This window comes from Aplysia californica, unplaced genomic scaffold (genome assembly GCF_000002075.1).
Source record: "Aplysia californica isolate F4 #8 unplaced genomic scaffold, AplCal3.0 scaffold00425, whole genome shotgun sequence".
Taxonomy (NCBI): Eukaryota; Metazoa; Mollusca; class Gastropoda; order Aplysiida; family Aplysiidae; genus Aplysia; species Aplysia californica.
In genome coordinates, this window is record NW_004797695.1 from 272,828 (window position 1) to 299,348 (window position 26,521).

General features: G+C 37.8%; 1 protein-coding gene across 1 annotated transcript; it reads right to left on the bottom strand.

The window, feature by feature from the left end:
- Nucleotides 1–2,553: 2,553 nt before the first annotated feature.
- LOC101850740 (elongation factor-like GTPase 1) lies at nt 2,554–25,768 on the bottom strand. The gene is made up of 24 exons (XM_005104555.3): nt 25,610–25,768; nt 24,272–24,420; nt 23,861–23,928; nt 23,421–23,514; nt 22,421–22,560; nt 21,591–21,728; nt 20,704–20,760; nt 20,405–20,452; nt 19,735–19,844; nt 19,145–19,268; nt 17,845–17,924; nt 16,263–16,399; nt 15,084–15,206; nt 14,011–14,110; nt 12,150–12,298; nt 11,553–11,695; nt 11,022–11,147; nt 10,377–10,530; nt 9,401–9,548; nt 7,953–8,100; nt 7,274–7,423; nt 5,677–6,433; nt 4,312–4,496; nt 2,554–3,836 (listed from the first exon to the last, which is right to left on the bottom strand). The coding sequence occupies exons 2-24, from the start codon at nt 24,369–24,371 to the stop codon at nt 3,648–3,650; spliced, it is 3,468 nt and encodes a 1,155-aa protein (XP_005104612.1). The 5' UTR covers nt 24,372–24,420; nt 25,610–25,768; the 3' UTR covers nt 2,554–3,647.
- Between the last annotated feature and the right edge of the window lie 753 nt (nt 25,769–26,521).

The following is a 26,521-nucleotide window of genomic DNA, read 5'->3' on the forward strand; positions in this document are numbered from 1 at the left end:
CACGAGAGCCCCCTGCTCAGCCTTTAACTGGATATCAGTTCATAGAGGGTGAGGAAAAAATGTTGGAAACAGAAAGGCGAGTCCATTTTCAAAGTGGTCCAAGAATTTTTCGAGGAGATACAGATCCCTCTGACCAATATAGTTTATATAGTCGCCTGTGCAACAGATGGGGCATCGTCGATGGCAGGTCGGAAACGTGGATTTATGAACTTCTTGAAGAAATTAGTCCATGGAGTATTTAGTGTTTACTGTGTCATTCACAGACAGAATTTGGGGGCAAAAAAAATGAATGAAAGTCTGCATGACACACTGGCCATTGCCATCAAGTGTGTGAACAACATCAAAGTCCATGCTTTGAACTCGAGACTATTTCAACAGCTGCGCACTGAAAATGACGAGTACTTTCAATGTTTACTTTTGCACACTGAAGGAAGGAACACTCTCGAAAGGAACTTGTTGAACACGATTATTATTTTGCCTGTTTGACTCTGTGCTGGAGTTGTTTTTTTTTCAAGAAACAGACAGTGATCTCTGCAATAAACTGAAGGAACACAAGAACAACATTGCGCTCCTCACAGACCTTTTCACAAAGTTCAACCAGTTCAGCTTTCAGCTGCAGGGGGATGACACCAACCTAATCAAGGCTTTCGTCATTCTTGTTGAAATTGGAAATGATCCGCCGAAACATTGGCAGAATAAATTTCTCAGTTTCCTAGCTTGACGAAGACACTGAAAGAAGGGCGCGTTTCTGACGAGAAGCTACAAATATATATAGCAACCACCTCAGAGATTTGCATGCTGATATGAAGAAAAAGTTTAGCCTCCTGATATTTTTAAACTGGAAATTCCATACTGGATACTGGACCCATTGGACACTGAAACAGATGATAACTTGCAAGTAGCAATTGAAAAAGAACTTTTGACGATGAAATGTGACTTTGAAATTAAACCATTGTTCAAAAAGCCGTACCAGTCATGCTGGTTGAAAACTGTTGTGCAAGACAAATATCCCTCCAAGTGGGAAAAGATCAAGTTGTTATTCATCTCTTTTCCCACCTCCTATCTAGTAGAAAGGGGATTCGGTGCAGTGACAAGGTTGCTGACGAAGCGTAGCGATTTGCGTCAGCTACTGACCAATCTGAAACCTGATGTTGATAAGTTGGTTCCGTCTTAGCAGGTCCATCCTTCCCATTAGGGTAGAGTCAATAACTTATTTGCGCATGCTTATTCCGTAGTTTACCCTTACTTGATATCTCAATGTGTCTTTTCTTTTTTTTTTCTTTTCTTCCTTTTTTTAAAAGCAAAACATTCACTTGTTTAACAGAGTTTTATATGTGCACGTTCTGCCACTGCTGATGAAACTGATGATGATGATGATGATGATGATGATGACATTGATTACGATGGTGATAATTACAGACTAAAATCCATGCATACTTTTTCTTTCGTGTGATTTCTCACATTTGAACAACATAATATTTTTATTTTCTACAATGGAAATATTTGATACAAATCTCAGGCCACTTAATAATTGCAGCACGTTGATGGGAGAAAACGTTTCATAAAGATAATGTCAATCTCTTTTTAAACCAATGATCACGGGCGTTTTTATTTATTTATTTATTTTTGGCGTTTTGCTTCTGTAAATGTGATAATACATGTTTTACTTTTATTTATGTTAATAACACTGGTCGTTTAGTATCGATGACAACTATATACATAAAATGACAGTATTTTGTTCTCAATGCCCTTGCATAAGATTGAAGAAAAATGTGTTTTATTATCTCTCGTCCACGCTTAATTTAAGACTGTAAAGATGGTGATTTGTGACCCAACTAATATTCAGAACTAAATCATTAGAATTTAGGCACGTTACTTTCTTTCTACCCTGCTGTTTGAGCTCTCTCTTTATTTGTGATTGTTATTATATTATGCATGTTGTTATGTCAGATTGATGGTTGGGGCGGAGGAGGGGGCGATGGGATTCGGCTGGGTGAAAAAAAGGGGGCGGTGGGTGAAAAAAGTTTGAAAACCACTGCACTAGACTATCAATGCCACATTGAACCACAGACATCGACTGTCTATCTCCAACAGAACCAACACAAATTATAAATCGTGCGGTGAGGAGACAATATATTATTATAATAAGCTCAACCTGGAGACCTTGTGAGGAATGTAAGCTTCATCTTAGAAATGACTGAAGGTACATCTGGAAGACTGCTACGCTGCACAATTAGGGGGGGGGAAAAAAGACTTCGCACAGACAAACATTTCTGGACCGTCACAAAAATTGTAATTTCCTCATCCTGATGAGAGAAAAATGATATGACATGTCCTATCATATGCGCTCTGACGATGTGACCTGGGCTGCTAGTGCTGCTATACTTGACCTCTCAAATAAACACTTGTCCCTACTATCAGTACTCCACTGTCTCCCCGGGGGTTCAAGCCCTAGAAATAAAACTCATGACATCTGTGGCTATATGATTATGAGTTTTCATCTTAAAACTACACACATGTACGTCTCAAACATAGAAATATGCGCTCAGAGGGTATTCTTCGACTGTTTTATTGTCAATGACTCACAAAAAAATCAATCTTTGTAAATAAAGATTACACATCACCAGGCTACTTCAAGTGGTTGCACAATCGCACTTTAAAATCAGACTTGCCCTTCATGATTCGTAGAAGCAAAACATTATAAATTCTTGTTCCTTTTATCACTATGTACATCACACTTGTCTTGCAAGCCAACAATCACCCAAAATAACACACTATCTTGGATAGTCATTAAAATTAAACAATGGAATTACACTAATTATTTGTCCAAAGACAATATACTTGCTTGATCAAATCTCATTACCAAGACAATAACAAAGCAATCTGTGCTTTCAGTAGTAACAATGGCTGCCATGTGGACGTATTAAAGAAAAGAAAAGATATTCCCCATACCACAAGAGTTTTTTAAAAAGCCAGTCATTCATAAAACTAAATGTGTCCTAATTTCCATAATATGACACAAACATCCTGAATCCTTGTGAAAAGAAAACAGCCAGGCAGAAACCGAAACATAGACCTGAAATGTGTCTAACAAAACACAACAGAGTTTTCTTCCAAGCATCGTAGTCTTTAATCATTTCACGATATAATACCAGGTCTTGAGGCAGCTGACAGGCATTTAGGCCGACAGAGTGGGTTTCAATCTAACAGGGGTTGAATTTTTCTTGTCCAATGAGAAACGTTCTTAATCTCAGCATGGTGTGTTAACAGAGAACCAACACTGAAAACTCACATATTCAAACATTTTTTTCAACAAACAACTCTCTCATATTGTCCTGGAGCATAAAAGAGAGGGCAGGTCCACCCAAAATCTGACACATATTACCAATTACACATACACTAAGTATGAATTTCACAACCGAAACCATTATCCTAAAGAAAGCTAGTTCCCATTTAATATAATTTCTCGTCTCCTCATTAAAAGAACGATGGGCCAATCAGTACCTTTTTTTCATAATGAATACTGCTTGTCTTCTACTTCTGTCAGCATTTCATAAGTTAAAGCAATAACAAGATAATTTTTTTTATTGTGCTCCTTCAGTGTTTCATAAAATTGGCAGAATTCAGCTGAGATCCTTTTTTTTTTTTTACTTCATCTTTGTTAGAGTTCTTTGCTTTTCTGCAAATTCAACAATTTTCTCGTCTGTCCTCAAGCCTTTACGTTTGCGAACTTTATTCATGTAGAGCCTGGCTTTGTTTTCCGCGTCAGCTTTTTCTCCAAAGTGTGTGTACTCCTCCTCCGTAGTCGGCACCCAGAATGGGTCAACAGTCAACATCTAGGGGTAGATAAAAGAACTATGTTACCCGATCAGCTTTTCAGAGAGACAATAGCCGTTCCCAGCTCTAAAAAAAAACTTGCTCCTTTCTCATTGAGTATGAAAAAGAAATACAAACAATCCAATAAAAAAAACATGCAGCAATGTAAAAATAGCTCTATGGTTTACAGACGGTGCACTTTCTGGTGTATAAACCAAGATTAAGGTCCCTACAAATCAAGCTACATCCTAGCTGATACCAATAAACCTTCTGTGTTGAGACATGGACAAAACCTGACACCAGACTTGGCCAAGAAGAGGAGATGAGACTCACTGTGCAAGCTCTCAGTGACTAAGACTAAGACATGACAAAAACCATTCCCTAAGGGAGACAGTCTAGCGCAAGCAACTCAAGCTTTCATTGTAAAAGGCAAAGAATAAAAAGACAGAAAAAAATTCAAAACAGATCATGCAAACAAAGCTACCACGCCCTTACCTCCCAGTGAGAAAACTTGAGTTGTGGACTGGCCAGCCCACTTGTCTTCTTGCGTATGTCTTCAGAAAACCCAAAACTTTCCACCACAGGAAGAGCTGCGGTCACGTTAAAAATGTCTGTCCCTTCTTGCATCTCCTCCGAGAGTACCTGACCATAGCGCTTGGACAGCACCCCATGAAGCTTGCCTGTGCAAGAAGAAAGAACCAAAATATATAAATATCAACAACAACAAATGAAGTACCAGAATTCTCAAGAAAGAAGAAAGAAAATAAGGTAACAATGGGACAGTGACAAAGAAAAAAAGATGTTCTGAGCCACCTATACACAATTTTCCAATAAACCAAAATTTCTAAGCTCATAATAAGAGTAGTAGGCCTACTACTAACTTAAAGCATTTTTTTTTAAAAGACCCTACACAATTACGTGCATCGAATGACTTACATTTCAATTACAGTATATGCTGTTTGAGATCCCGCCAATAGCAATGGACCAATCACAGACAAGGGAATGGAAGTGTTGAAGATTCAAAAAGAAATTCCTCCCTAATGTCTCGTTCAGAATAAGATTAATGAGAACTGAAATCGAATACCAGTTAATCAAATCTCCGTCTTGTGTTCAATGTAATACAAAACTACAGGGGTTTTCTCTTTACCTGGCTAAAAAGAAGAAGACTAATAACTCAAAGATCATTGCAAAATGCGATCCTAGCGCTCTCTTGTACAACATGAAACTCCAATTTCCAAATTATGGGAGCTTTTGTCTTAACTGTTAAGGCTGTTCAGTTTCATTTGGCACTAACTCTCATTTTCACAACTGGAATTCAGTGCTGTCGAAGTAATTTATGTAAAAATCGAAAAATGGATTTTGTACAAGATATATTGGTCCATTCAAGCGAGGAAAATAATTTTTAAACAGACTGTCACAAACCTTAGAGAGAAAGAAAAAAGCCCCACAGAAGAAATGGTACATTTTGAAAGAAATAAGACCTCTAAATGACACTTATCAGGCAGGCCTTGAACTATCAAAAACAAAGGAAAAGAGGAAATAAAACCCTTAGAAGGCTCCCCCTCCCCCCCCCTCCCTTCCCACCCAAGATCTATATTAATGATACCTACCAGGCAAGCGTTTACTTTCAAAAGGCAAGACCAACACCCAGGTAATACCTGTATAGCAGTGAAAACCCCCAACAACTAATACAAAATACATCAAACAAATTCTAAGTTTGTTGGACAACAACGTCAGTGTAAACACCCACAACCCACATATAACAATTCAGATGATCAGGCTGCAAAGCCTCATAAAAAAATACATGTAGTCCATCTTCTAGCTCAGTCTTTGACAACAGAACATTCCCTCAGTCCTCACCTAGCACTTCCATAGTGGCCTGTACCTCACACTTGTACATGGCGGCCATCAGTCGCTGAGGCTGTGCCTGGAACGCTCGTCGGCAGCCTTCCTTCACGGTGGAGATGAGCTGACCAGACAGAGGGCCAAACACGTTGCTCTGTCGCTGGATTGTATCGCTGCCCTGAAAGACATGAGTCTCCTGGACTGCATGGCCATTTTCCCCAGTAAGCGGAAGCTCTCCATCCTCGCCATTCTCAACCTTCCCAGAGCTGCTGTCACAGATTTCCACTTTAGACTTGAGATCTGAACTAAGGAGATTGCACTCATCACTCGTGAGACTTGCTATGTCTTTCCCATTAGACGCTTCCTCAATACAAGGAGATGACCTGTGGCTTGAAGAACCCTGTTGTGACACAGAGGCTTTCGCCTGACTTCCATACCACCAGTCCTCCACCATGAAGCAGACACCGTGCATAGGTTCCTCGCACAGAGGGCCAGCTAAAGTGGCAATCTGAAAGCCACTGATGACACTGTTGTCAAAGTCTGCCACTTTACCCACAGCACCTCCGCCCTCTAACGACAGCCACACTGACGGCCTGTTGTACCCTTTGACACAGTTCAACAGAATATTGGGACCACAGCGACGAGGGCCGAAGCTCCAGATCTTGTCCTCAGCACCGACCCATTCCCCTCCAGCCTTCTCAAACTCCTCCTTCAGGTGTTGTTTCACAGTTTGCAATGTCTCCACAGCTGCCTTGTTCATACAAAAGCCCATCTGGATAGAAAAAAAGAAATGCAGATAGTCTTTTCCAAAGAGCCTACATGAGAGTCATGAGCTTTGATGTACAGAAATCATTTTTTTTCCCCCTCTAAAAACAAAAGAACACATTAGAAAGTGGTAAGAAATCTACTCTTCTGCTTTATCTCAATCAAATTGACTATTGTAAAGTTAAAGACACAGAATAACACACATCATTGCCCCATTTCAGAACACTTACCAGCACTAACATACAGAAAAAGTACTAAATCAGTGCTCACTCTTTTAAGAGACACCCCACAACTCGATTATACAGAACATCTGTTTCACTCAAATCAACCTCCTGGCCTAACATTTAAAGTTTTAAAAAAGTAAGCATCTGGTCCCTGCATACAGCACAGAGTCAATGCACTCAACAACATTTCCTGTTGCTCTCCCATCATAACCCCAGCTGGGTACCATTAAGCGAAAAAAACCCAGCTAGAGCAAAATATTGCTTGACTTAATACTAACAAGACATTCTCCCGTCATAGAGGAAAAATTGGATGAAAATATCAACGGTGATGCCACTGTTTTATTCCATCTAGGAAGAGTCACATATCTGCGTCTTCCATTTTACCATCTGGTTCAACTTGACCAATAGAGAAAAAAAAATAGCTTAGTAGCTCAGAGGCACTGGTTCCTATTTTTTTTTCCATTAAAAACCATACATTGATGGCCTAAAAGTGTGTCCCATCACCCTGAAGGTATAGTATTCTGGATACTATCAACATTGTTTTATAATTTTTAATCCCCTCCACGGAAGATTCGAAGATACGCAGTTGATCGAAAGTAAAATCTACAAAGATTAATCCCTACCTGTAGCTCAGACCTTCCAGTGATGTTGGCAGTAGTCATAGAGTCTAGGGCTTTCAAGGTCTCTTGATGCTGTAGGAGAATGTCTGCCACGGTACCTGGCAGGGGAGCAGCTCTCAGCAACAGATGGCACTGACGATCGGCAGTTGAAGCCTGAAGAACATTAAACAAGTTTAGTCCCTCTCCTCACCACAGAGTTAGTGCTTTAAAAAAAAACTGTTACCACAGTTTGAGCACTTTTAACAATCAGTAAAACGGCTGTTGAAGGCATTGTTCAGGTCTTGCAGACTTCATGTCTTCAGGGGAACATTTAACTTAAGAAAACAAGAATTTTAAATTTTCCTAAGAAGTGAGGCAGAAGTACATAAAGCCAGAATGCAGACAGAGAATACACTACCACATATATGTGCAACTTCAAACAGTGAAAATGCACTTTACTGCTGTCAGGAGCAAGGTACTCAAGTGTAAGAGTCTTGCAAAACTGCTTGAAAAGTGTAAAAGGACACATAAGGTTTTGAATCTTGAGTAAAGGTATCTATATATGGAAAAAGGCAAAAATAAAAGGGGGCAAACAGAACATAAATTTTTTTTAATTGAAAAAAAAAGCAAGATGACTGGGAGGCATTTTCAGTTTCACTGAAACATGCTTTCAACACCAGTGAGACGAGGAGTAATAAAATACCTGAATTGTATCATCCTCATCTTCTTCTTTGTCAGCTTGTCCTTGTTCCAGAATTGTTTCATTGACCATGTCCATCTTTGGAGGCACAGTGAGAGTCTCTCGGAATGGCACAATGGGCTTTGACACATTCACCTCCACTTTGGCATACCTGCATTAACAAACAGACAGGCTAACATATGGAACTTTAGATTGGAAACCACTTAGATTACACATTCTACCTGTGCGCAGGACCCTCTGAAGCCTGTGTGCCAAGAAGTCAACTGAGGACACACTGCCTTTGTTCTTAATAAAGCGTTAGACCAAAAACAACAACAAATCCATCCTTACATTAACCCCCAAAAAAATCTTTCTAAACCTGGACCACACGATCAATTTTGCTCCATTGGGAAAAGATGGTCTAGTGGTAAAGTTTTCCTTAAAAAGTCACAAAAGTGTCCCAGACTACTCAGTTTTGATTCCACAAATATTATCTGTGTCACAACGCTGTGAAATCAGGCGCTCGCCAACTTTTGGGCGCATGGAAATCTATATATCATCTTAAAGCTTGTTCAATTGTCTTGCATTTGGAGAAAAGGTACCAATGCATCTTGAACAGAAGGAGAAACATTAGCTTTAAAAGGAGGTGGTGGTCACCTTGTGTCAGTGGAAAAATTTGCAAGAAAATGGCCGCCAAAGTTTGGTGACCTCCAAAGCTTGAGTCTTTGGAAAGAGCAAATTTAAATGTACTTTTTTTTGTGCCTTAGATTAATGTTTTTCAGTAAAATTCACGCAGAAATTAGTTTTAAGTGGATGCAAAAGATGTTGAGCAAACAAAAAAAAAAGAAAGAAAAAAATGGAAAATGTTCGTCCATATTTCACGAGCCAGCAGAACAATAGCCCCTTCCACATAGATTTTCAAGGCTGTTATCCAGTGTTCTTTCAATAATTGTGAGGCATCATGGTGAAATCAAGCTCTCGTCAAAATAATGAAATCAAAGAAATCTGCATTTTTTTGGGCTGATGGGTAATTTTCTTTTAATTTTTTTTTTGGCTCATCACCTTTTATGTCCATTTAAAAACACATTTTTGTGTGGATTTTACAGAAAAACATTGATTAAAGCCACACAAAAATGTAAATTTTCAGTTTCCAAGGACTCTCAGGCTATGGACGTTACCAAATTTTGACAGCCACGTTCTCACTGATTTTACCTCTGAAACCAGGCGACCCTGACCTCCTTCAATCGCAAATATTTCAACTTCTATTCAACATAAAAGGATATCTTTGTCACCAAACAGAAAGTAAAGGAACGGGCTTTAAGATGATACCAATAACCCCATATGCCCAAAATTGACGAGCGCCTGATTCCACAACATCATAACACAATTGTTGACATCAGTGTGTATCTCCGTACCTTGTCCTAGCTTTATGTACAAATTACCTAGACAGACTTCCATCCCTTGCAACTCACCTTTCCCTCAAGTCATCAATACATCTCTGTAGATGAACTTCTCCAGCAGCAATAATCACGTGTTCACCGGTTTCCTGGACCCTCACCTCCACGCATGGGTCTGCCTGGTTCAGCAGGCGAAGCCCTTGAATGAGTTTGCTCATATCACCTAGCCCAACAAAAAAAAAGTAATGGTTGGCTTTTTTAAAAAACTCTAATACTTTTACTTTCCTAAACAAAAGTATACGAATTCAACAGCAGAACACAAAGGAAGAGAAAAGAAAGAAAAAAAGAAAGAAAAAAAGATCATTCAGAAGCCAATGTCATGCATGGCTTCAATATGTCCCAAACAAACGATAACACAATAAGTTCCACAGATTACTATAATGGTAAACATAGTAATTTTTTAAGCAGTTTGGCTAAGGGAACTTCTGTGAAGTCAAGTCAGTCATCAAGGGGATACACACCAATTAAAATAAATTTTAACTTTGACATGTACGTAGAATCGTAAATGTTCATGTGTGTTATCCCAGTGTTAGAGGCACTGCACACATGCAAACGTGCAGAGTCTATTCACAGCCCTCCAACCCACTGGAAGGAAAGTAATGCAGTATGGTTAAAAGATCAGTTCATAATTTGGGGCAAAAAAATCCAGATATCTTGTCAGACATTGCTGTAACACTATCAATACACAGAGTCAAGCTACGATAGAGGACCATTTTAAAAATGCAGGTTCCTTTCCCCATTAAAAAATGTATAAACAATGCAGTAGTACAAAAACTTGAACTTTTTGGGGTATCTTTTTTTTGTTTTCTTTTAAAACAAAAGTCTTTCAAGCAGCCACAGTTTAGAAGAATTAGAATAAACTACACAACAAAACAGAAAATACCTATGCATTTTCTTGCATCCTCAAAAGCTAAGATTGAAAGGGAAAAACAATCAATTTTGATCATCGCCAGACCTAAAAAAAAACCTGACAAGTGTGCAAGAAACTTACATGCATGTGCAGACTCCACTGCTACCCTCACTATAGGAGAGGCGTCAAAGTACATGTCAGTGAACGCTGGGCATGCCAGAGTTGTAGCCAGAGTTCCAGACTTCAAGATGCTTTCTTCCAAACCTCCAATGCCCAAAACATTTCCTGCTGGAACCTACAGCATAAGTTGAAGGAGGAGGATGAGTGGTTTTTTTTAAAGACGCTTTGATGAAAATAAATTGCTGGCAGCCTCAGCCAGTATGTATCAATAGATTGAAAAGATAGAATTATGGCAACATAATAGAAAATTCTTAGACTTTCCAGAAACTTGAATAACAATAATACCACAAAATAGATTTATTAGTGGAAGCAGTCCACAGGGTGTTCAAAGGTATTTAATAGATCATTTATTTGAGAATAAAAATGATAAACATCAATGCAAGTATGAAACAAGACTGAGAAAAATGTTCAGTTATATGAACACAGAAACCCTCTAAAATGTTCAATGACGTTGAAAATAAAGAATTAATGATATGAATATATTTCACAATGGCAGTTTCGTATCAAGCATGTTGGACACTCTCTAGAACACATTTTGTTTAGAGAGATAATAGCAGAGCAAAAACAGTTCAATACCGGATCAATGACAGGGAAAATTACAAGTACCTCATCAACTGTTTCCAGTTCTCTGCCCATGAGCAGGTAGATGTCTTTAATCTCAACAGCTGTGATGTGAGTCTGCGACAAGACATCTGGTTGGCTCAAGAGCTCAGCCATAGACTTGTCATTAAACTGAAAGATAAACAGAATAGAGATTTCAAGTACAGTACTGTTCCTCAGTATCCCAAGAAAAACAAAAATGTATGCATATTTGCTGTATTGTTAAGTGAAACATCTTAAAAATAATGATTGTTCCAAATTAATGCTTGCTCATCTAGATGACACTGCCCACCAGTGGGCACTTATGTCATTTTGGTGGGCAATATCACCCAGGTATTGACAGGTCTTACTTAATGCCTCACTTAGAAATACATGTAGGTGGGCAGTACGAAAATTTTACCCTCTTAAAGGTAGCAAAAGTGGACATGACTAATAAAAAAAATTAACAAGCACTGTTCCAAATCAACAAAAAATTATCTCCATATGTAAAGTTTTTCTTGCTAATTATAAAGACAACCTTCAGCCATGACAACTTACGTCAGCTAATGCCTTTCCCGGATCATGCTTTGGGCCCAAGAAAAACATTGTTTGACCTTTGCGAACAGTGCCACTGAAGACTCTTGCAAAAGCGATGAAGACATTTTCCTCTGGATCTTCCTCTGTCTTTTGACTGTTGCTTTCTGTCAGGCAAGAAGTGTATTAGTCACATCAATTAGTCACACTTTTTCCTTTACATATATGCAAAGTATAAATTACACTATTTGTAAACAGACAGTGGCCACCCCAGGAAAATTAAACTTGGAAGTGAGTAAACTTGAAAGAAGAAACTAAAATTAAACAAAGGAATCTCAATCACACTGGTAATGTTTTAATTCTCAAGCACTTCAACAGCATAAAAATGTATGGGTATCACAGTCTGAGGACATTCAAAAAATAACTTATTTAAAGAGCCGAGGTGAGTGTAAATGAAAAAAGAAGACATTTTGGCCAATCCGCTAGGCCACTATTCTTCTCCCCTCCCCCCCCCCCCCCACACCCCATCTCTACAAAACATCATATTCAACGTTTTCTCTCATTATAATCTAAAGCTCTTTAGGTGGGTCCAACTGCTTTATCTATCATCACATAAAATACCTTTAAGATAGGAATGACCATGTGCTTCAACCTCTCCATTTGTGTTTTGATTGCTCTCTGACGCATTTTCTTCCATTTTGGCTTTCATCTCAGCATGTCTCCGTCGTGCCTCCTCTCTACGAAGCCGCAGCTCTTCTTCTGTCAGAGGCCTACATAGGACAATTACAACAAATAAACAACATGACCACATCAATACAACAACTGCAGCTCAAGGGAAAAGAAAGTTGATAATATTTTAAATGCTACAAACTAACAAGTACATCAGTATCTTAAAGATTCAAAGCAAATTATTCTTCGCAGCAATACAAAAGTAAAGAACTATATTACAACTCAAAACATAAAACTTTTTATGATCTGCTCATTTTCAGATGATTTTGACCAAGTAGAAAACAACAGAAAATACATGAAAGGTATGGATGAAAAAATAATGGTTAAATCAAAGACCTTTTGACAAGAACAAGGTGCTGGCAAGTTCAGCCAGCATGGGTCAAGAAGGGGCTGCAAATAAAGCATCATAGCTACAGAATAACAAACCTGGACAACAGTGTAACAACACAATCGGTGATTATAGATGATAAATGGTCGCTTTTAAGGACAAGCGGGCTAACCCAGAGTTCGGGGGTTCCCAGAAATCTTGACCTACACCAAAAGTGGGTATTGCCCCACCTATAGAGAAGTTTGGTTTCATTGGAGTGTATATTTGTTTGGTTATAGAAAAACTCTCCATGTCTTTTAAAGGAACTGAACAAGGGGCAAAAACTTTACCTTTAATTTTCTCAAAACAGCATTTTTCGGGATACAGTAGTCTCCGCCTAAGATCCCGGTGCTTGGGAGCAAGGAAATGCGGGATCTTAGGCGAACCGGGATCTTAACCGATGAACCCAGGGAAGAATCTATGGTGACCCATGTTAAGGCTCACAATCGGTAAAATGGTCTCCCTCCACTCTACAATGAACTGACGTGACCGCTTGGTGGGTTTATGACGTATGACGAGCAAAGAGTGGTTAACCTTGATGACCTATCACGGTGCATAGTGGGATGTGGCGTGCCATTTTCACTTATTATCCTATCATGAGTCTCAAGATCTACGCTTATCCAGTTGCCCCTCCTCTTTACCTGTCAAAAATTTATAGCTTTCCATCTCTGACCGAGTCCCCCCCCCCCTCCCCTTCCAAACCGCCTTTGTCGTTACACACCATTACGTTGTGAACCCACCAATTAAAATTCAGTCTGTCTCGAAAATTCGGGAGTAGAGACAACTGCTGCAATGGTCAAGGAAGAGTTCACGGTTCGATGTGATCCTGCCTGGAGCGAACGTGTAGGCCTAGACGATCAGTAAGAACGTATAGGTGTAGGCCCTACCCACCCAGCGAGTGATGCAAGTTTAGGTGGCGAGCTCAGGTGTGAGTGCGATGCGTGGGGAAAACAAACGCGTCGGTCAGTTCACACCTCGGTATGATCCCGTCTGGGGCAAACATTGCATCGCTTCATCGAGTTTTACAACGTGTATGTGATCACATTCACGATAGTGGTTGATCTTTGACGCGACGGACAGTTTATTGATTTCAACTTTTCACTCTAGGTTGATCGGCTGTGCCCGCCCGGGTTTTTGTTTAGCAAATTATGATCTGAAATGCGGGATCTTAGCCGAATGTAGACCATCAGAGCGGGATCTTAGGGGTGACTTTTGTATAGTAAAAATTCTGTTTTCCTAAAACAACGGGATCTTAAGCGGCGGGATCTTAGGCGGAGACTACTGTAGCGCCCTTGTGCTTAAAAGCAACCAAATGATATTGCCCTTTCTGATGCAGATAGTGTTTTGTTTTTATAAAAAAAGAGGAACCAAAAACAATGAAATTACCTTGCCCTGTGCTGAGGCAAACATTTTCTTTCCATTGGGAACATCTTAGAAACATAGAGAATGACAGGCGCCTCAGGACAAGAGCTGCACGCAAGAAAATCTGGGGGGGAAAAAAACCAGCTCAAAGATCTTACAACAAGCAACAAAAATATCTTGCACAAAAGACATTACTGAGATGAAAGATGACTTTTCAAAGCATATACTTCTCAAAACATGCACTTGTGACGACTACTAGTTGTAACAAATTTTAAAGAGGAAGGATATTCTTTCTCTTTACCCCTTGATTTCAGTTTTATCATTTTCAATTCTCTGCCCAAGCTGGCCTTGGTCTATTTTTAAAAAGTATACAGCAGACCCGGCAGTAAAGTAATTAATGTCAGACAAACAAAACATGAACTCATGCAGCCATAATCAACTGCTTAAATATTACTACAGGGACTACACTACAACTCAAATCTTGCCGACAAAATGAAACAGAAAATCATATCGGCGCTGTCATGATAAAATCAGATAAGTGACATCATGTGAATTTTTCAGGAGAAGTAAAAAAAAAAACAAATTAAAAAAAAAATAACCTCGAGTTATCAATTTTCATACAGTTAAAAAAGTCCACTTTTGGATGTTTACCTGAATATAAATTTTTAACCAGCATAATATGCTTTGTAGAAAATGTTTCGGAAAAAAAAAAGCAAAATAAAAATTTTTGTAGTTATTCAATTTTAGCATGAAAACGATGTTTGACCAAAGCCTTTACACATACAAACACAAATCTGTCAAAAAATATTTTATTCTACCAAATTTAAAATATTCAATGTTTTTCTTCATTAATGAACAACTTCAGGCAGGCATCATCATCATCATCATCATCATTGCCTTTCTCACTCTGCACCCTGTATAGGCCACGAACAAACACTTTCTACCTTTATCTATCTTGGGCTAGCCTTGATGTTATTCCATGTCTTTTCTGAATTTTCTGTCTTTTCCGACTTTTGTGTACATCAATTTCTGTGATTCCTCTCCATTCAGCAGGCAGACACTACTTAAATGAGCAACAATCTGATGGCCAACTGTACCTGACTTTAAACTTTGTGTAGGCTCTGGCAGTGAGGAGAACTGTCGGCTCTGGCTACACATGAGGGCTTCCACTCTCTCCTCTGACACTTTCAAAGGTGACGGGGTGCATGTCACAACAGTGTCTAGGGGAAAAAAACATACAAAAACATTGAAGCCAGAGTAATCAGAAAGAATGCAATGACTATACATCATAGGAGCAAATTTAAAAAGTTATCTAAGACTGTGGTTAACAGTTTCATTTGTACCTCCCTTAAGGATAGATTTTTTCAGCAGCAAAGCTGATAGGTCTCATATTCATACTCACACCCCCCCCCCCCCAAACCAAAACACAAAAATATAAAAGAAACACAGGAGAACTAAACAAAACAATTTCTTTACACATAACCAGATCTCAGTCAGCCTTCTTATGGTACTGCCATTTAAACAAAATATATAATAATTGGGAACACAGACAGAAAGCTACCATGTAAAATTAGAAAAAAAAACTTTGCAAGAACAGAACAAATACTACATGGTATATCAATCGATGCTTTAAGCAATCCCAAGGCCTGGCATATATGTCAACAAAGGGAGACTGATAATTGGGCTGGTTTTGAATGAGAACGACACTCTACTTGATTCAGATCATTCTAAACAGCAGGCCCCACCTGTGGGCTTTTGTGGGTTTATTTTTGGCAAGACTTGGTCAATAGATCCGTATGACCGTATGAAAAAGAGCTGAACAGCAGATACAATATGAGCAGAGAAAAGGTGCCACCCCTACCACAGAATATTTGCCACATGTCGGCAAGAAAACAAACTATTTATATCCCCATGGCCCACTCTTTGAGACAGAATTGCACAAACTGCTAAATCAGACAACTAGTACAACATCATGATCATAATAATAATAATAATAATAATAATAATAATAATAATAATAATAATAATAGCCATAACTGCATTTATATAGCACAGATCCATGCTCTAAACGCTTTATAACTATTATCCCCAGTCCCAGACTGTACAACACTCAGAAAAATTTTCAGTATTTCTTTATAGAAATCAGCTGGGCCAAGAGACGGCTCAAAATACAAAAACTAAAAAAAAAAAAATGAAGGAAATACCCAAAGACTTTAAATTAACCCCTTTTCAAGCTTTGCCTGGAGAAAGCCTGAACACACAAGTTCAACATTTACCCAGCACTGCATCTGACAAGGGAAGCCACTGGCTCATGATGGCCTGTAGAAGTATCCGAGGATCTTTGTGTCTCGTGTCTCTGGTCGTGATGGTCAGCCCTAGAGATTTGACAATCTTTTCTGTCATTGCACTGTCCCTGGGGAACAGAAGAACACTTATTTTACAGTAAGTGTCAAGTGAGGCAGAGAGCAAAGAGTTAAGGAATCATTATCACAACTTGAGCAACAGACCAAAAGATATATTTGAGATAAGATACTCTTTAAGGGGAGGAGCGACCCTTGATTTTGCAGATTTTGGGTCAGGCTATTCACATTTTATGTTGGCTAATTTTTGAAGATCAACCAATTTTTGTCTAAAAATAGCATGGATACAATTGAGAAAGACTTTATTCTCCAGGTAAATTGCCTTTAAAAACATGAGGATGGATTAATATAGTGAATTTTCTCAATTATTGTCGATTTTCGCAAAATGTAATTTTTGTGCGGTTTTTTCCCTACTCCTTCCTTAGTTTTCATCCTTTTGACATGAAACATTCAGGAAACATGGTAAGGCTGCCATCAATGTAACAGAGAGATATTTGCGAAAAAAATAATACTTTTCCATTGGCAAGCGATTACGCAACCTAAATTTAGAAAAAAAATGTTTATACTTTGGGAAATTCGTCATATTTTTATTTCTTCTGCGCTTATTGAAAAAAACTTGCTGTTACTCTGGTAGGGTCTGGTTCAGGTATACTCTCACCAAATGTGGTCAAATGTGGTCTGTAAATAAGAAAGCCTTAGGGATTTGAAATTCATTGTTCATTTTCAAAATGGCGGCCGTTTCCATAGCAACCGCTGTAGCTATACCAAAATAAAATTGCGTATCAAGAGATTTTACTACGTCTAACTTATATGTGTACTTAGATTTGATCTTGGGCAACAAACATAGAAAATGATCCTCAAGGGTAGCTCCTCCCGTTAAGAAAGATTTAAGGAAAAGGAATTACAATGTTTTTTTAAAAAGGTCAGACAGAGGCAATTTCAGTTAAAGGGGCACCATGATGTCATTGAACTACAAGGAATACACTTACTAAAGGAGATGCTGAGTATGGACATGTTCACAGCAAAACTAAAGAGCCCACAAAGAAAAAAAAATCAAAAGTACCCTGCCCAGAGGCCTGTCATTGAACAGGCTTCATATTTTCACTGCGTAATGCAAGCAGCATCTATATGTGGGCAAGCATTCACTAAAGCGGTAAAAGGCAATCGGTATACTCAGTATGCGCTATGCATATCATTGGAAGTTCAGCATCAGTTAAATATCCAGGCATATAATTAAAACCTAACATTCAATAATTTGGGTAATATAAAGTTTGCATTATCAAAAAAATTATCTTATGAAAGCGGTGGTCAACAATAGAGTACCATACTCCTTCAAAATAACTTATGTGCATAAAACTTTAATTTCTTTTTTAAATACATACTCTATTATCCAACACAAAGGGTAGTAAAAATATTCTTGTAAGTCATATTATCAATATAATATTCACATGACATGTTTTCGAACTCTTACTTTTTCATAGTCACCAGCAATACTTACTTCTGTTCCAAAACAGCATCGTAGCCAGCCCAAATATTCTCCAAGGCAAACTGCACAAACAGAGGCTTCTTCCCTTTGGACTGTAGATACAAACATATTCCAAGTGAAAATGAAAATATTCCTCATTCCCCTGGATGTAAGTGTAGCATGAACAATGTCCAGAAGATGGATGTACACCTACTTTTCTGGGAAGACTTGTACTGAAGGATCCCAAACCACAAAATGTAACTCTTTTCTCATTGTTTTAAGAAGACAGCGCAGAGCCGAACAGTAGGAGAGGGTGAGAGGGAGTTGATGAAGACACACAAAAAATGTCAAACAATTTCCCATATAAAGCTATCAAAGAAAAGGAAAACATCCAAAGATTTTTTTTTCTTTATGTGTACTGATCTAGCGTGTACTACTCATTAACAAAAGTTGAAAGGCAACACTTTGCAGTCTTGAAGTCGTTTGAAATTACAAACAATGACAATATCTGTACAGCTCTCTTGAACACAAGTGAAGGGAAGACCTGGGTCGGCGATCCCAGAGAATATCGATCAAATTTTTCAAAATATCTAATAAATTATAATTGTATTTTGCGGAAATACATCCTGACATCAGTTCTATCGGGTCACAAAGACGAAACTATTGAAAAAAACACCCCAAATGACTTAAAGGGGCGTTTGAAATTTGCATACTGAACTGAAAAACCGTTAAAAAATGCCTGTTTTTTCTGTTTTTCTCAAAATCTGCTTTTTAACATATGTGACCTCCTTGGAGCACGCAGTTTTCATACACTACTGAAGCTAGAAGCTTCAAATTTGGCATACAAGTGTTTTATGACCTATTCTGGGGATCTGTGAGAGGAAATTGGAAAATATAGGTTACTTGTGGAAATACTCAAATTTTTTGTGACACATACCCCAAAGTTTCATCAACTTACTCTCGGGGGTCCATTGACTTTGGGCTCACTATTCTATTTTTAAAGATATGTCAAAATCCTTACATAGATCCCCAGTCCATATAGGTTTGCACCTGTCGGCCAAATTTCAGGCTGTAATTTCAATTCTTTCTATGAAATTCTTATGCACTAAGAAACTGGTTTTTAAATCCAAGATGGCCACCACAGAAACAAATCAACAAGTTCACCCTTAGTACATCCTATTTAACTATGAACTTCTCGCACAATTGCATGAAAGTGAATAAAAGTCATTCGTCTAGAAAATTTTTCTGGGAGTGTACGTCTCCCCTTAAGAACAAATAAATCTAGAAGGGAGGACATCAACAAACAATTTGGACATAAACAAAAAGTACTTACTTGGGCACCTTTTACTATGCGTTTGGACTTCATGTTGATGAAATAGTCTCCCCATAATGTCTTCAGGAGAACTGACTCTTTCGTACCTAACTTGGCTGCATACATGCGGGCAAAGTCTTTCACTCTACGGAAGAAAGCAACACTGGCTGCTTCAGGACTTCGTCTTCACATTTTATTGGCTCAATCAAAGAACAAAGAAAGGCTGCTAATATATTCCTTGCATTAATTTCATTCACCACAGTCAATACATACATCCAAGGCAAACAACAACAGACAGTACCAAGGAATCTGTAATCATATTCAAATGTATGGACACCTTGTCTCTCAAGCATTTTTTAAAAAGTATGTTAAATACGAGAGAAATTTTTTAATTATTTTTAACAAGTACAAAAAGTAATGATATGAATAAAACTTTACAAGAGACGCAAAATTTAAAAGACCACTGACAATTTCACGTGGCCAAAAGCCATCCTAATTCATTAACACTCAATAACAACAAAACTTTTATAACATAAAAGTAAGATCATAATCTGTCAGACTACTCAGGTAACTGTTTTCTTCCTTATCAAAACTGTCAAATGTCTACTTACGAGAAGCCCCATCCATCATAAGCACTTGCAAAGACGACATTTCCCAACTCGGGGGAGAAGTAGATGTTTTTGTTCTCTTCTTCATCCTCAATCACCGTCCAGTCGTAAGACTGAAAAAAAAAAGAATAAATATTTGGAGGGCGTCAAATATTTTCACTCTTTTCCCCATGGTACAAACTTTCTATGAAATTCTCAGAGTATGAAGTACTGGGATTATCAAATTCAAAAAGATCCACGAAAAGTAAGGTTTAGCTTCTCTTCTTGCGTCTTCAAACTACTGTTTTCATGGACGAGAAACAAAAACATGTGATGACATATCAAGAACAAGAAAAAATCATTGTTCATATTTACAGGAAAGTCTCCTAATCATAACTTGAATTGGTCATTTGACAATCCATTGTCAAGACACCAAGAAGGAAAACGATACATATTTCATTACTCTTTGAGAAACATTGATATTCTTCAAAGAGTTTCACAAAACAAATCAGTTCAATTCGACTTAATATTTTGATGAAATGGAAACCAACACAACAATATACAAATTCAATAAGAAAAAGAAAACAACTGTTTCAAATTTTCAAACTATGTTTTTTTTCCTAACATTAGTTGCATTCTTTTATTTGTGTAAAGTTATCTGTATTTTTAAACCTGGCAATGCAATGCTACTTACCTTTGGATCATTAGTTTCGGCACTGTCTTCATTTTCTTCTTCATTGTCCTGAGGAAAATACATTTTGATATATATTTAAGCTTGAAAACTATGTCCAATAATCGCATTTCCACACCACAAAAATGATCTGTTTTGACAGTTTAAAAAAAAATACAACAAAAATCCAAAAAATAAAAAAATATAACTTAAACAAATAAACATCAGATCTACTATTCAATACATGTACCACTGACAACACACAACTGAAGCAAGAAGATTAGAAACAAAACAAAATTCACATAAACAAAATCACATCTTACCTTTGATGTCCTGTCCATAGCTTCAGAGATGAACAACTGGTTGGTGATCAAATTGACCTGTTATGAGGACACAAGATAGATGAATGAAACAAACAGTAAACTTTGTTTAGAATCAACATGTCATGTGCATGTAACATAAATGAGGCCAAACATTTTTTTTTTAAAGACTCACAATTAAGTACTCATCAACATCAATCATTTTCAACTACTTGTGATTTTTCCCAATCAATACATTTCCCTGCATTTTTTATACATTTCATATTAATATTATACCTGCCATTCCAAGAGCTCCAAAGCAGTACAGTATGTTAAGAGTTTATATCGCACTTTTCAACATTGCAAAGTCATTTGAGAGATTTGAAAGACGACAAGATCTCCGGTTAAGAATACAACCGAGCCAAATGAGAGGGGGGCCATGTTCAAAACAGCGTCATCTTTATACATAAATGGCATGAAAACAGATAAGTCAACAAAGTATTCCACAGTACCCATACAACAAAGATTACAAATTATCTTGATGATATAACATATATTACTGTAAGCTTTTCTTAAAGCAAACGAAAATAAGAAAAGAAAAGTTTATAAAACATACGACGTATACGCAATGTTCAAGGAAGAAAACCCTTTAACAAGTACACACAAGACAACAATCATAATTTTAAAACACCCAAATAAAAAAATATTGAAAAATGAGAGCATACAAACACACACTGTGCTCATAAAAAAAACCCAGAAACAGAAACAAAATTCCACCATTGTGCGTCAACAGGCTTTCAGTTGTAAAATAATGTCATATGTTGTAATATCAGTCACACCCCACCCCCCCCCCCCAAACCGCAATGAAATTGTTAACAAATGGCTGAAATGTTATAAACTATCTCCCTTACCTGCTCCAGGACTTGAATAAGATGGTAGTATGCTTCAAGAGGGGTGAATTTCAACTCAGATATAAGACGATCCATTTTGTTTAACACTAGCATGGGTCGTATATTTTCCAACCATGCCTGACGCAGCACTGCCTGGGTCTAAGAATCAAAGTAGAAAGAAATTGTATAAATAAATACATGCAGCATATACAACAGCAGTGAGGCTTACAACAGCTAACATATCCGTAAAGAATTTACAATATATATATATTCTTGCTGCTGTGAGGACTGACTCTTTCTGTCCTTTCTACAAGATTATGAGCACAAAAAAAAAAAAGAAAGAAAAAGAACAGCATCTTAAATACTTCCTTTACACCTTTACTCGAAATTAACGCATTAAGACAGATTACTTTTAAAAATGCAAGACAAACAAGAAAATTAAAGCTCTTCTATGTTTAACCCACTTGCGGTAAAGGTTATATCATATTTCTTATCATTTTTCAATTTCTCAGTTTAGTGCAGAAACAATTTTACGACACTCAAAACTACATAAGGTTATATGAGCACATGAAGCACAAATTGGTTGCATTCACAATAGTTCACAGCACGTTGATTTTGTTCAAAGTTCGGGTTAAAAGGTTAAAAATTTCTTGATAAGCAATTTTTCAATCCTCAAAGTAAGGTTATTTTTAAGGTCTTGCATGTAATCTTTTTTTTTTTTTAATGTTACTCATAAAAACACTAAAGTGAACATTTCCCAGACAAAACCAGAAGTCTTGCACATTTGATGAACTACATCGTATTCATCAATCCGTAAGAAAAAGAGGAGCAAATACTAAAGCCAAACAAACCTGAGGGCAAACCCCTTCCACCACATCCACAACAACAACTGCTCCATCACAGAGACGCACAGCAGTAGAAACTTCACTGGAGAAATCAACATGCCCAGGAGAATCTATCAAGTTGATCAGATACTGCTGAGGATGCACACCTGAAAGTAACAAGTGACTGAAATACAAGTGACCGAAAGCAAACCAGCAGATCGAAACTTAGCTTTCAGAATATTGGTGGGAAATCTGTTGTGTAGCAAATGTCAAGAAAACAGAAGAATTTTATAATGTTACTGACTGTGAAGGGGTAATGCACTGAAAGAAACTAAAAGTGTAGCTTATTAAATGTATATAGTTATCCAAGGGAGCTCAAAACACACACAACATTGAACATGGAACAAGAATCAAGAGTTCCAACTGCATTTACACCCCTAAACATGACAACGAGTTAATTAGTGTTAAACAGGAACAAGTAAACATGCACATCTAACTGAAAATCATTTATGAGCACAAGCATTGCCAAATCAACCTTTAAAAGTACCCCACAAGCAACTAGTAAAACACTACATATATATACATATGTAATAATCATAACTGCAACATGAGTAGAATCAAGTAAGCTAAAACACATACACTGTAAGAATATCACATACAAACAGAAACAAGAAAGGCAAAGGCAAAGGAAGAAAAGACCTCTCAAGGAAAATCCAAATATCCTTGTTCCCCCCCCCCCCTCCCTATACACACAAGAAATCTGCTTTATGAAGTGTTCACCAAGAGTTTCTCAGCCTACCATTGATACTCATCACACCCTTCAGTATCTCCTACCTTTCCCTGACCTACCTATCTGCACTCAAACCAGTCACCCTGCTTCAAGTGGAAATCACTAAAGGAAGAATTTTTCCCCCCTCCTACACAATTCCACCTTTTGCACGTTTAACCACACACATTTTCATTGTCATTTTTTAAAGCTAGAGCTTACTCCTTGTAAGTCCTCACATCAGTAACTGATGAACTTTACCTTGATGTGTTTTCTCATAAAGCAAAGTTATTGCACTTGACTTCATAGTGATGCCTCTTTCTTGTTCATCTGCTCTGCTGTCCATGTAGCGTATCTGAAATACATTGAAGAAAGTAGCAAACAACTTCTAGAAAAGGCAACGAAAGTTATGAGCTTAATAGGTGTGCCTTCACATTTGAACTTCTCTAAGAATTCTTTTTCCCACATTATAAGCCAATGCTGCCCCATAACGATACATAAATTTAAAACATAAATTTATTTAGTACATGTTGTACTCAAAATAGAACTTCCTGACACATTCTCTTTGGCAGGAGACGAGCACATACACATAATCATTGCCATGACAAAATTGAATAGAAAACTCAGAAGACGCAGGATGCATTTATTAACATAGAGATTGCTGAGAGAAGAAAAAACAAAACTTGAGCTGAACTACTTACTTTGCCAGCATTTCGCTTAGATATAATGCCATTACTGGCGACCAAGGCATCTGCTAATGTTGTCTTTCCTGAAACAAAGTGAGAGTAAAGTAAAGGTTAGAATCACTCAAACTTTGGATAGTATTATTACCCATACAATAAACATGCCTCAAGAAAATACAGCTTTCCATGTAAAAGTAGGACATCAATATCCCCAAAACTATTCTAAAAACTTCTATTAATGGAAATACTGCAAGCAGCAGTATGCACAAATTGAAAATAATTTGAAAAAGTTCACACTTTTTGTAATTCTGAGCTTCAGGTGCTAATCATGATTTATTATCAACAAATACAGGAACAAGTTTAATTAAAAGTATAGGCAACTATGATATGAAAAAGTTCTCAATACCATAAACAAAGACATTATCTCACCATGATCCACATGAGCCAGTATACATATATTCCTTATATGTGATGGTTTCTGTTGAAGTTGACAAAGCTGTTCTAATGTTGCCTGTTTTGAACGATTCATGTTTGCTGATTCAAACGTACCAAGTTCCCCTTTACAACTGAAGACACATCTGAAAAATATTTTTAAAAACAAACAATAAGCATAGTTCGGCTCGATTCGAACAGTGAAATAGCCATAGCATCTTTGAAGGCGATCAAATTAGCTTACTTTTGTGCTATAATGTAATTTTTTCTTGGCTTTTATCAGTTTGATCATCCACACCGATAGACAGTATTCTAAAATGAGGAAAAGCAGGTCTTGTTTCGCACCGGGTGAGAATAGCCTACGCTAGCAAGTCTCACCCAGGGTGAGAGGTAGATCGTTTTTCTATTCTCACCCCGGATGAGAATAACCACTTCCATACTTAACAGGCTTGAGTCAATTGGGCCAAACCTAGATCTAAGTACGGCTAGCCACTTCGGCGTTAAATTGTGCAGGAGCCGAGTTTTTATCTTATGATGAATTTGAGGCCGGCCTGAAACGTTAGCGCTTCTAATAAATGTTTATTTGTCAAGAGGTCATCAGAAGCAATTAAAGATGGCTCGTTAGCGTGTGTCGGGGTCGGATGGGTGGCCTGCATACGTGCGGCTGTGTGTGCGTGTCGGGGAGGGGGGGGGCACTATCGGTCCGGGCATTGAATGTCGCATACGCGTCAGTCCCCCACCCCCCCCCCCCCCCCCCCGGCAACTGATCATTACAATAATAAGCTAGTCTTGACGTAGATCTACGTAATGAATTGTGCGCTGGTCTATGGAATCAAAAGTTGCCTTATGCTCGGCTCTACACAGCAACACAACTTTTTCTTGGTAAAACAATCGAGATGACACAGGCTTGTGTATTTGAACAAATCTTTTTTTTTACACAGCTCTTAATATGCAGGTGCCAGGTGATCTGCTAATCTTCAATTTTACCTTTTTCTACCACAAAGAAAGTGGGAAACATGGGGGGTGGGGGGGCGTATCAATGAGGCGGCGGGCATCGGATCGGCAGATATAGTGTGGGGGAAACTAAAAAATGGCGGAAACCTGGAAGCACTGAACGTTAGATCTATAGAACGAAGACACTTCCTTTTTTCCAGACAGTGTCCAAATAACATTTTTTCATATTCGGACTCGAGTCCGAATATGAAAAAATGCTATTCAGACTTGAGTCCGAATATGAAAAAATGTTATTTGGACTCGAGTCCGAATAATGATGGCATACTTTATGAATAATATTGAAAAATGGACATAAATTAAAAACAGTGAACCGAACCTTACCCTATTCAGAGCATTCAAACTATCAGTACACTGGGCCTCAAAGTTTGTCAGTGACAGCAGTATGATTTCAGGGCGTCAGCGCAACAACACCTGTTAGTTATGTCGGTGTATTTTGGCATGTGCCAATGTTTTGCAATGTTTACCTTTTACAATGGTAGTGACCTCCCCTGTCTACTTCCTCTTTATTCTTTTCGAACTTCTAAACAGAAGAGCATTGCCGGTGTAACAGCTTTGAATATATCCGCAAGACTGACAAGTCCGCAGTGATATTCTTCTTTTCTTACCTTTTTTTTTTTGGGGGGGTTTCGTTTTTTCCCTTTTAGCTGCTTCAAACATGTACCCAAAAGGGCTTTAAAAAGATTAATTCAGACACTCTATATTATGTCTCTCTTTCAATAATTAGATATATATCAGAATAAGGTACTGTCAATATTTGGTTGAACTAGATCTCTAGTATTGTCGTGCAATGGCCAGAGTTTGGAAGGGCAATTATAGTATAATATCATTATAATCAGGGTGATCTTAACCAACAACATTTTAGCCCTCGGACAAAGCAATTCACATGGGCACTTGTTAATATTTGGTACAATATTATTTGTCTATTTATTTACAAGTATTTTTTTAATATCTTACTACTTAAACCGATTAACGCCCATATGTACATAGTAGTGGCGTTTAGGGACCATTTGGATAGTAGGAATGGGTGTCTTTTGGGTGTGTGTGTGGGGGGGGGTCCTATTGTTTTTTTTCTATAAGAATGGGAGATGTTACTTATGAAAAGAGGTTGAAGAATTATAGGTGTAAATGTTATGGGTCATAGATACACTCTCAATGCATCGTGTATCTATTGAAGGCAATGAAGACTTAAAACTGACAATCTATAAGTATCTTATGACACACACACACAAACAC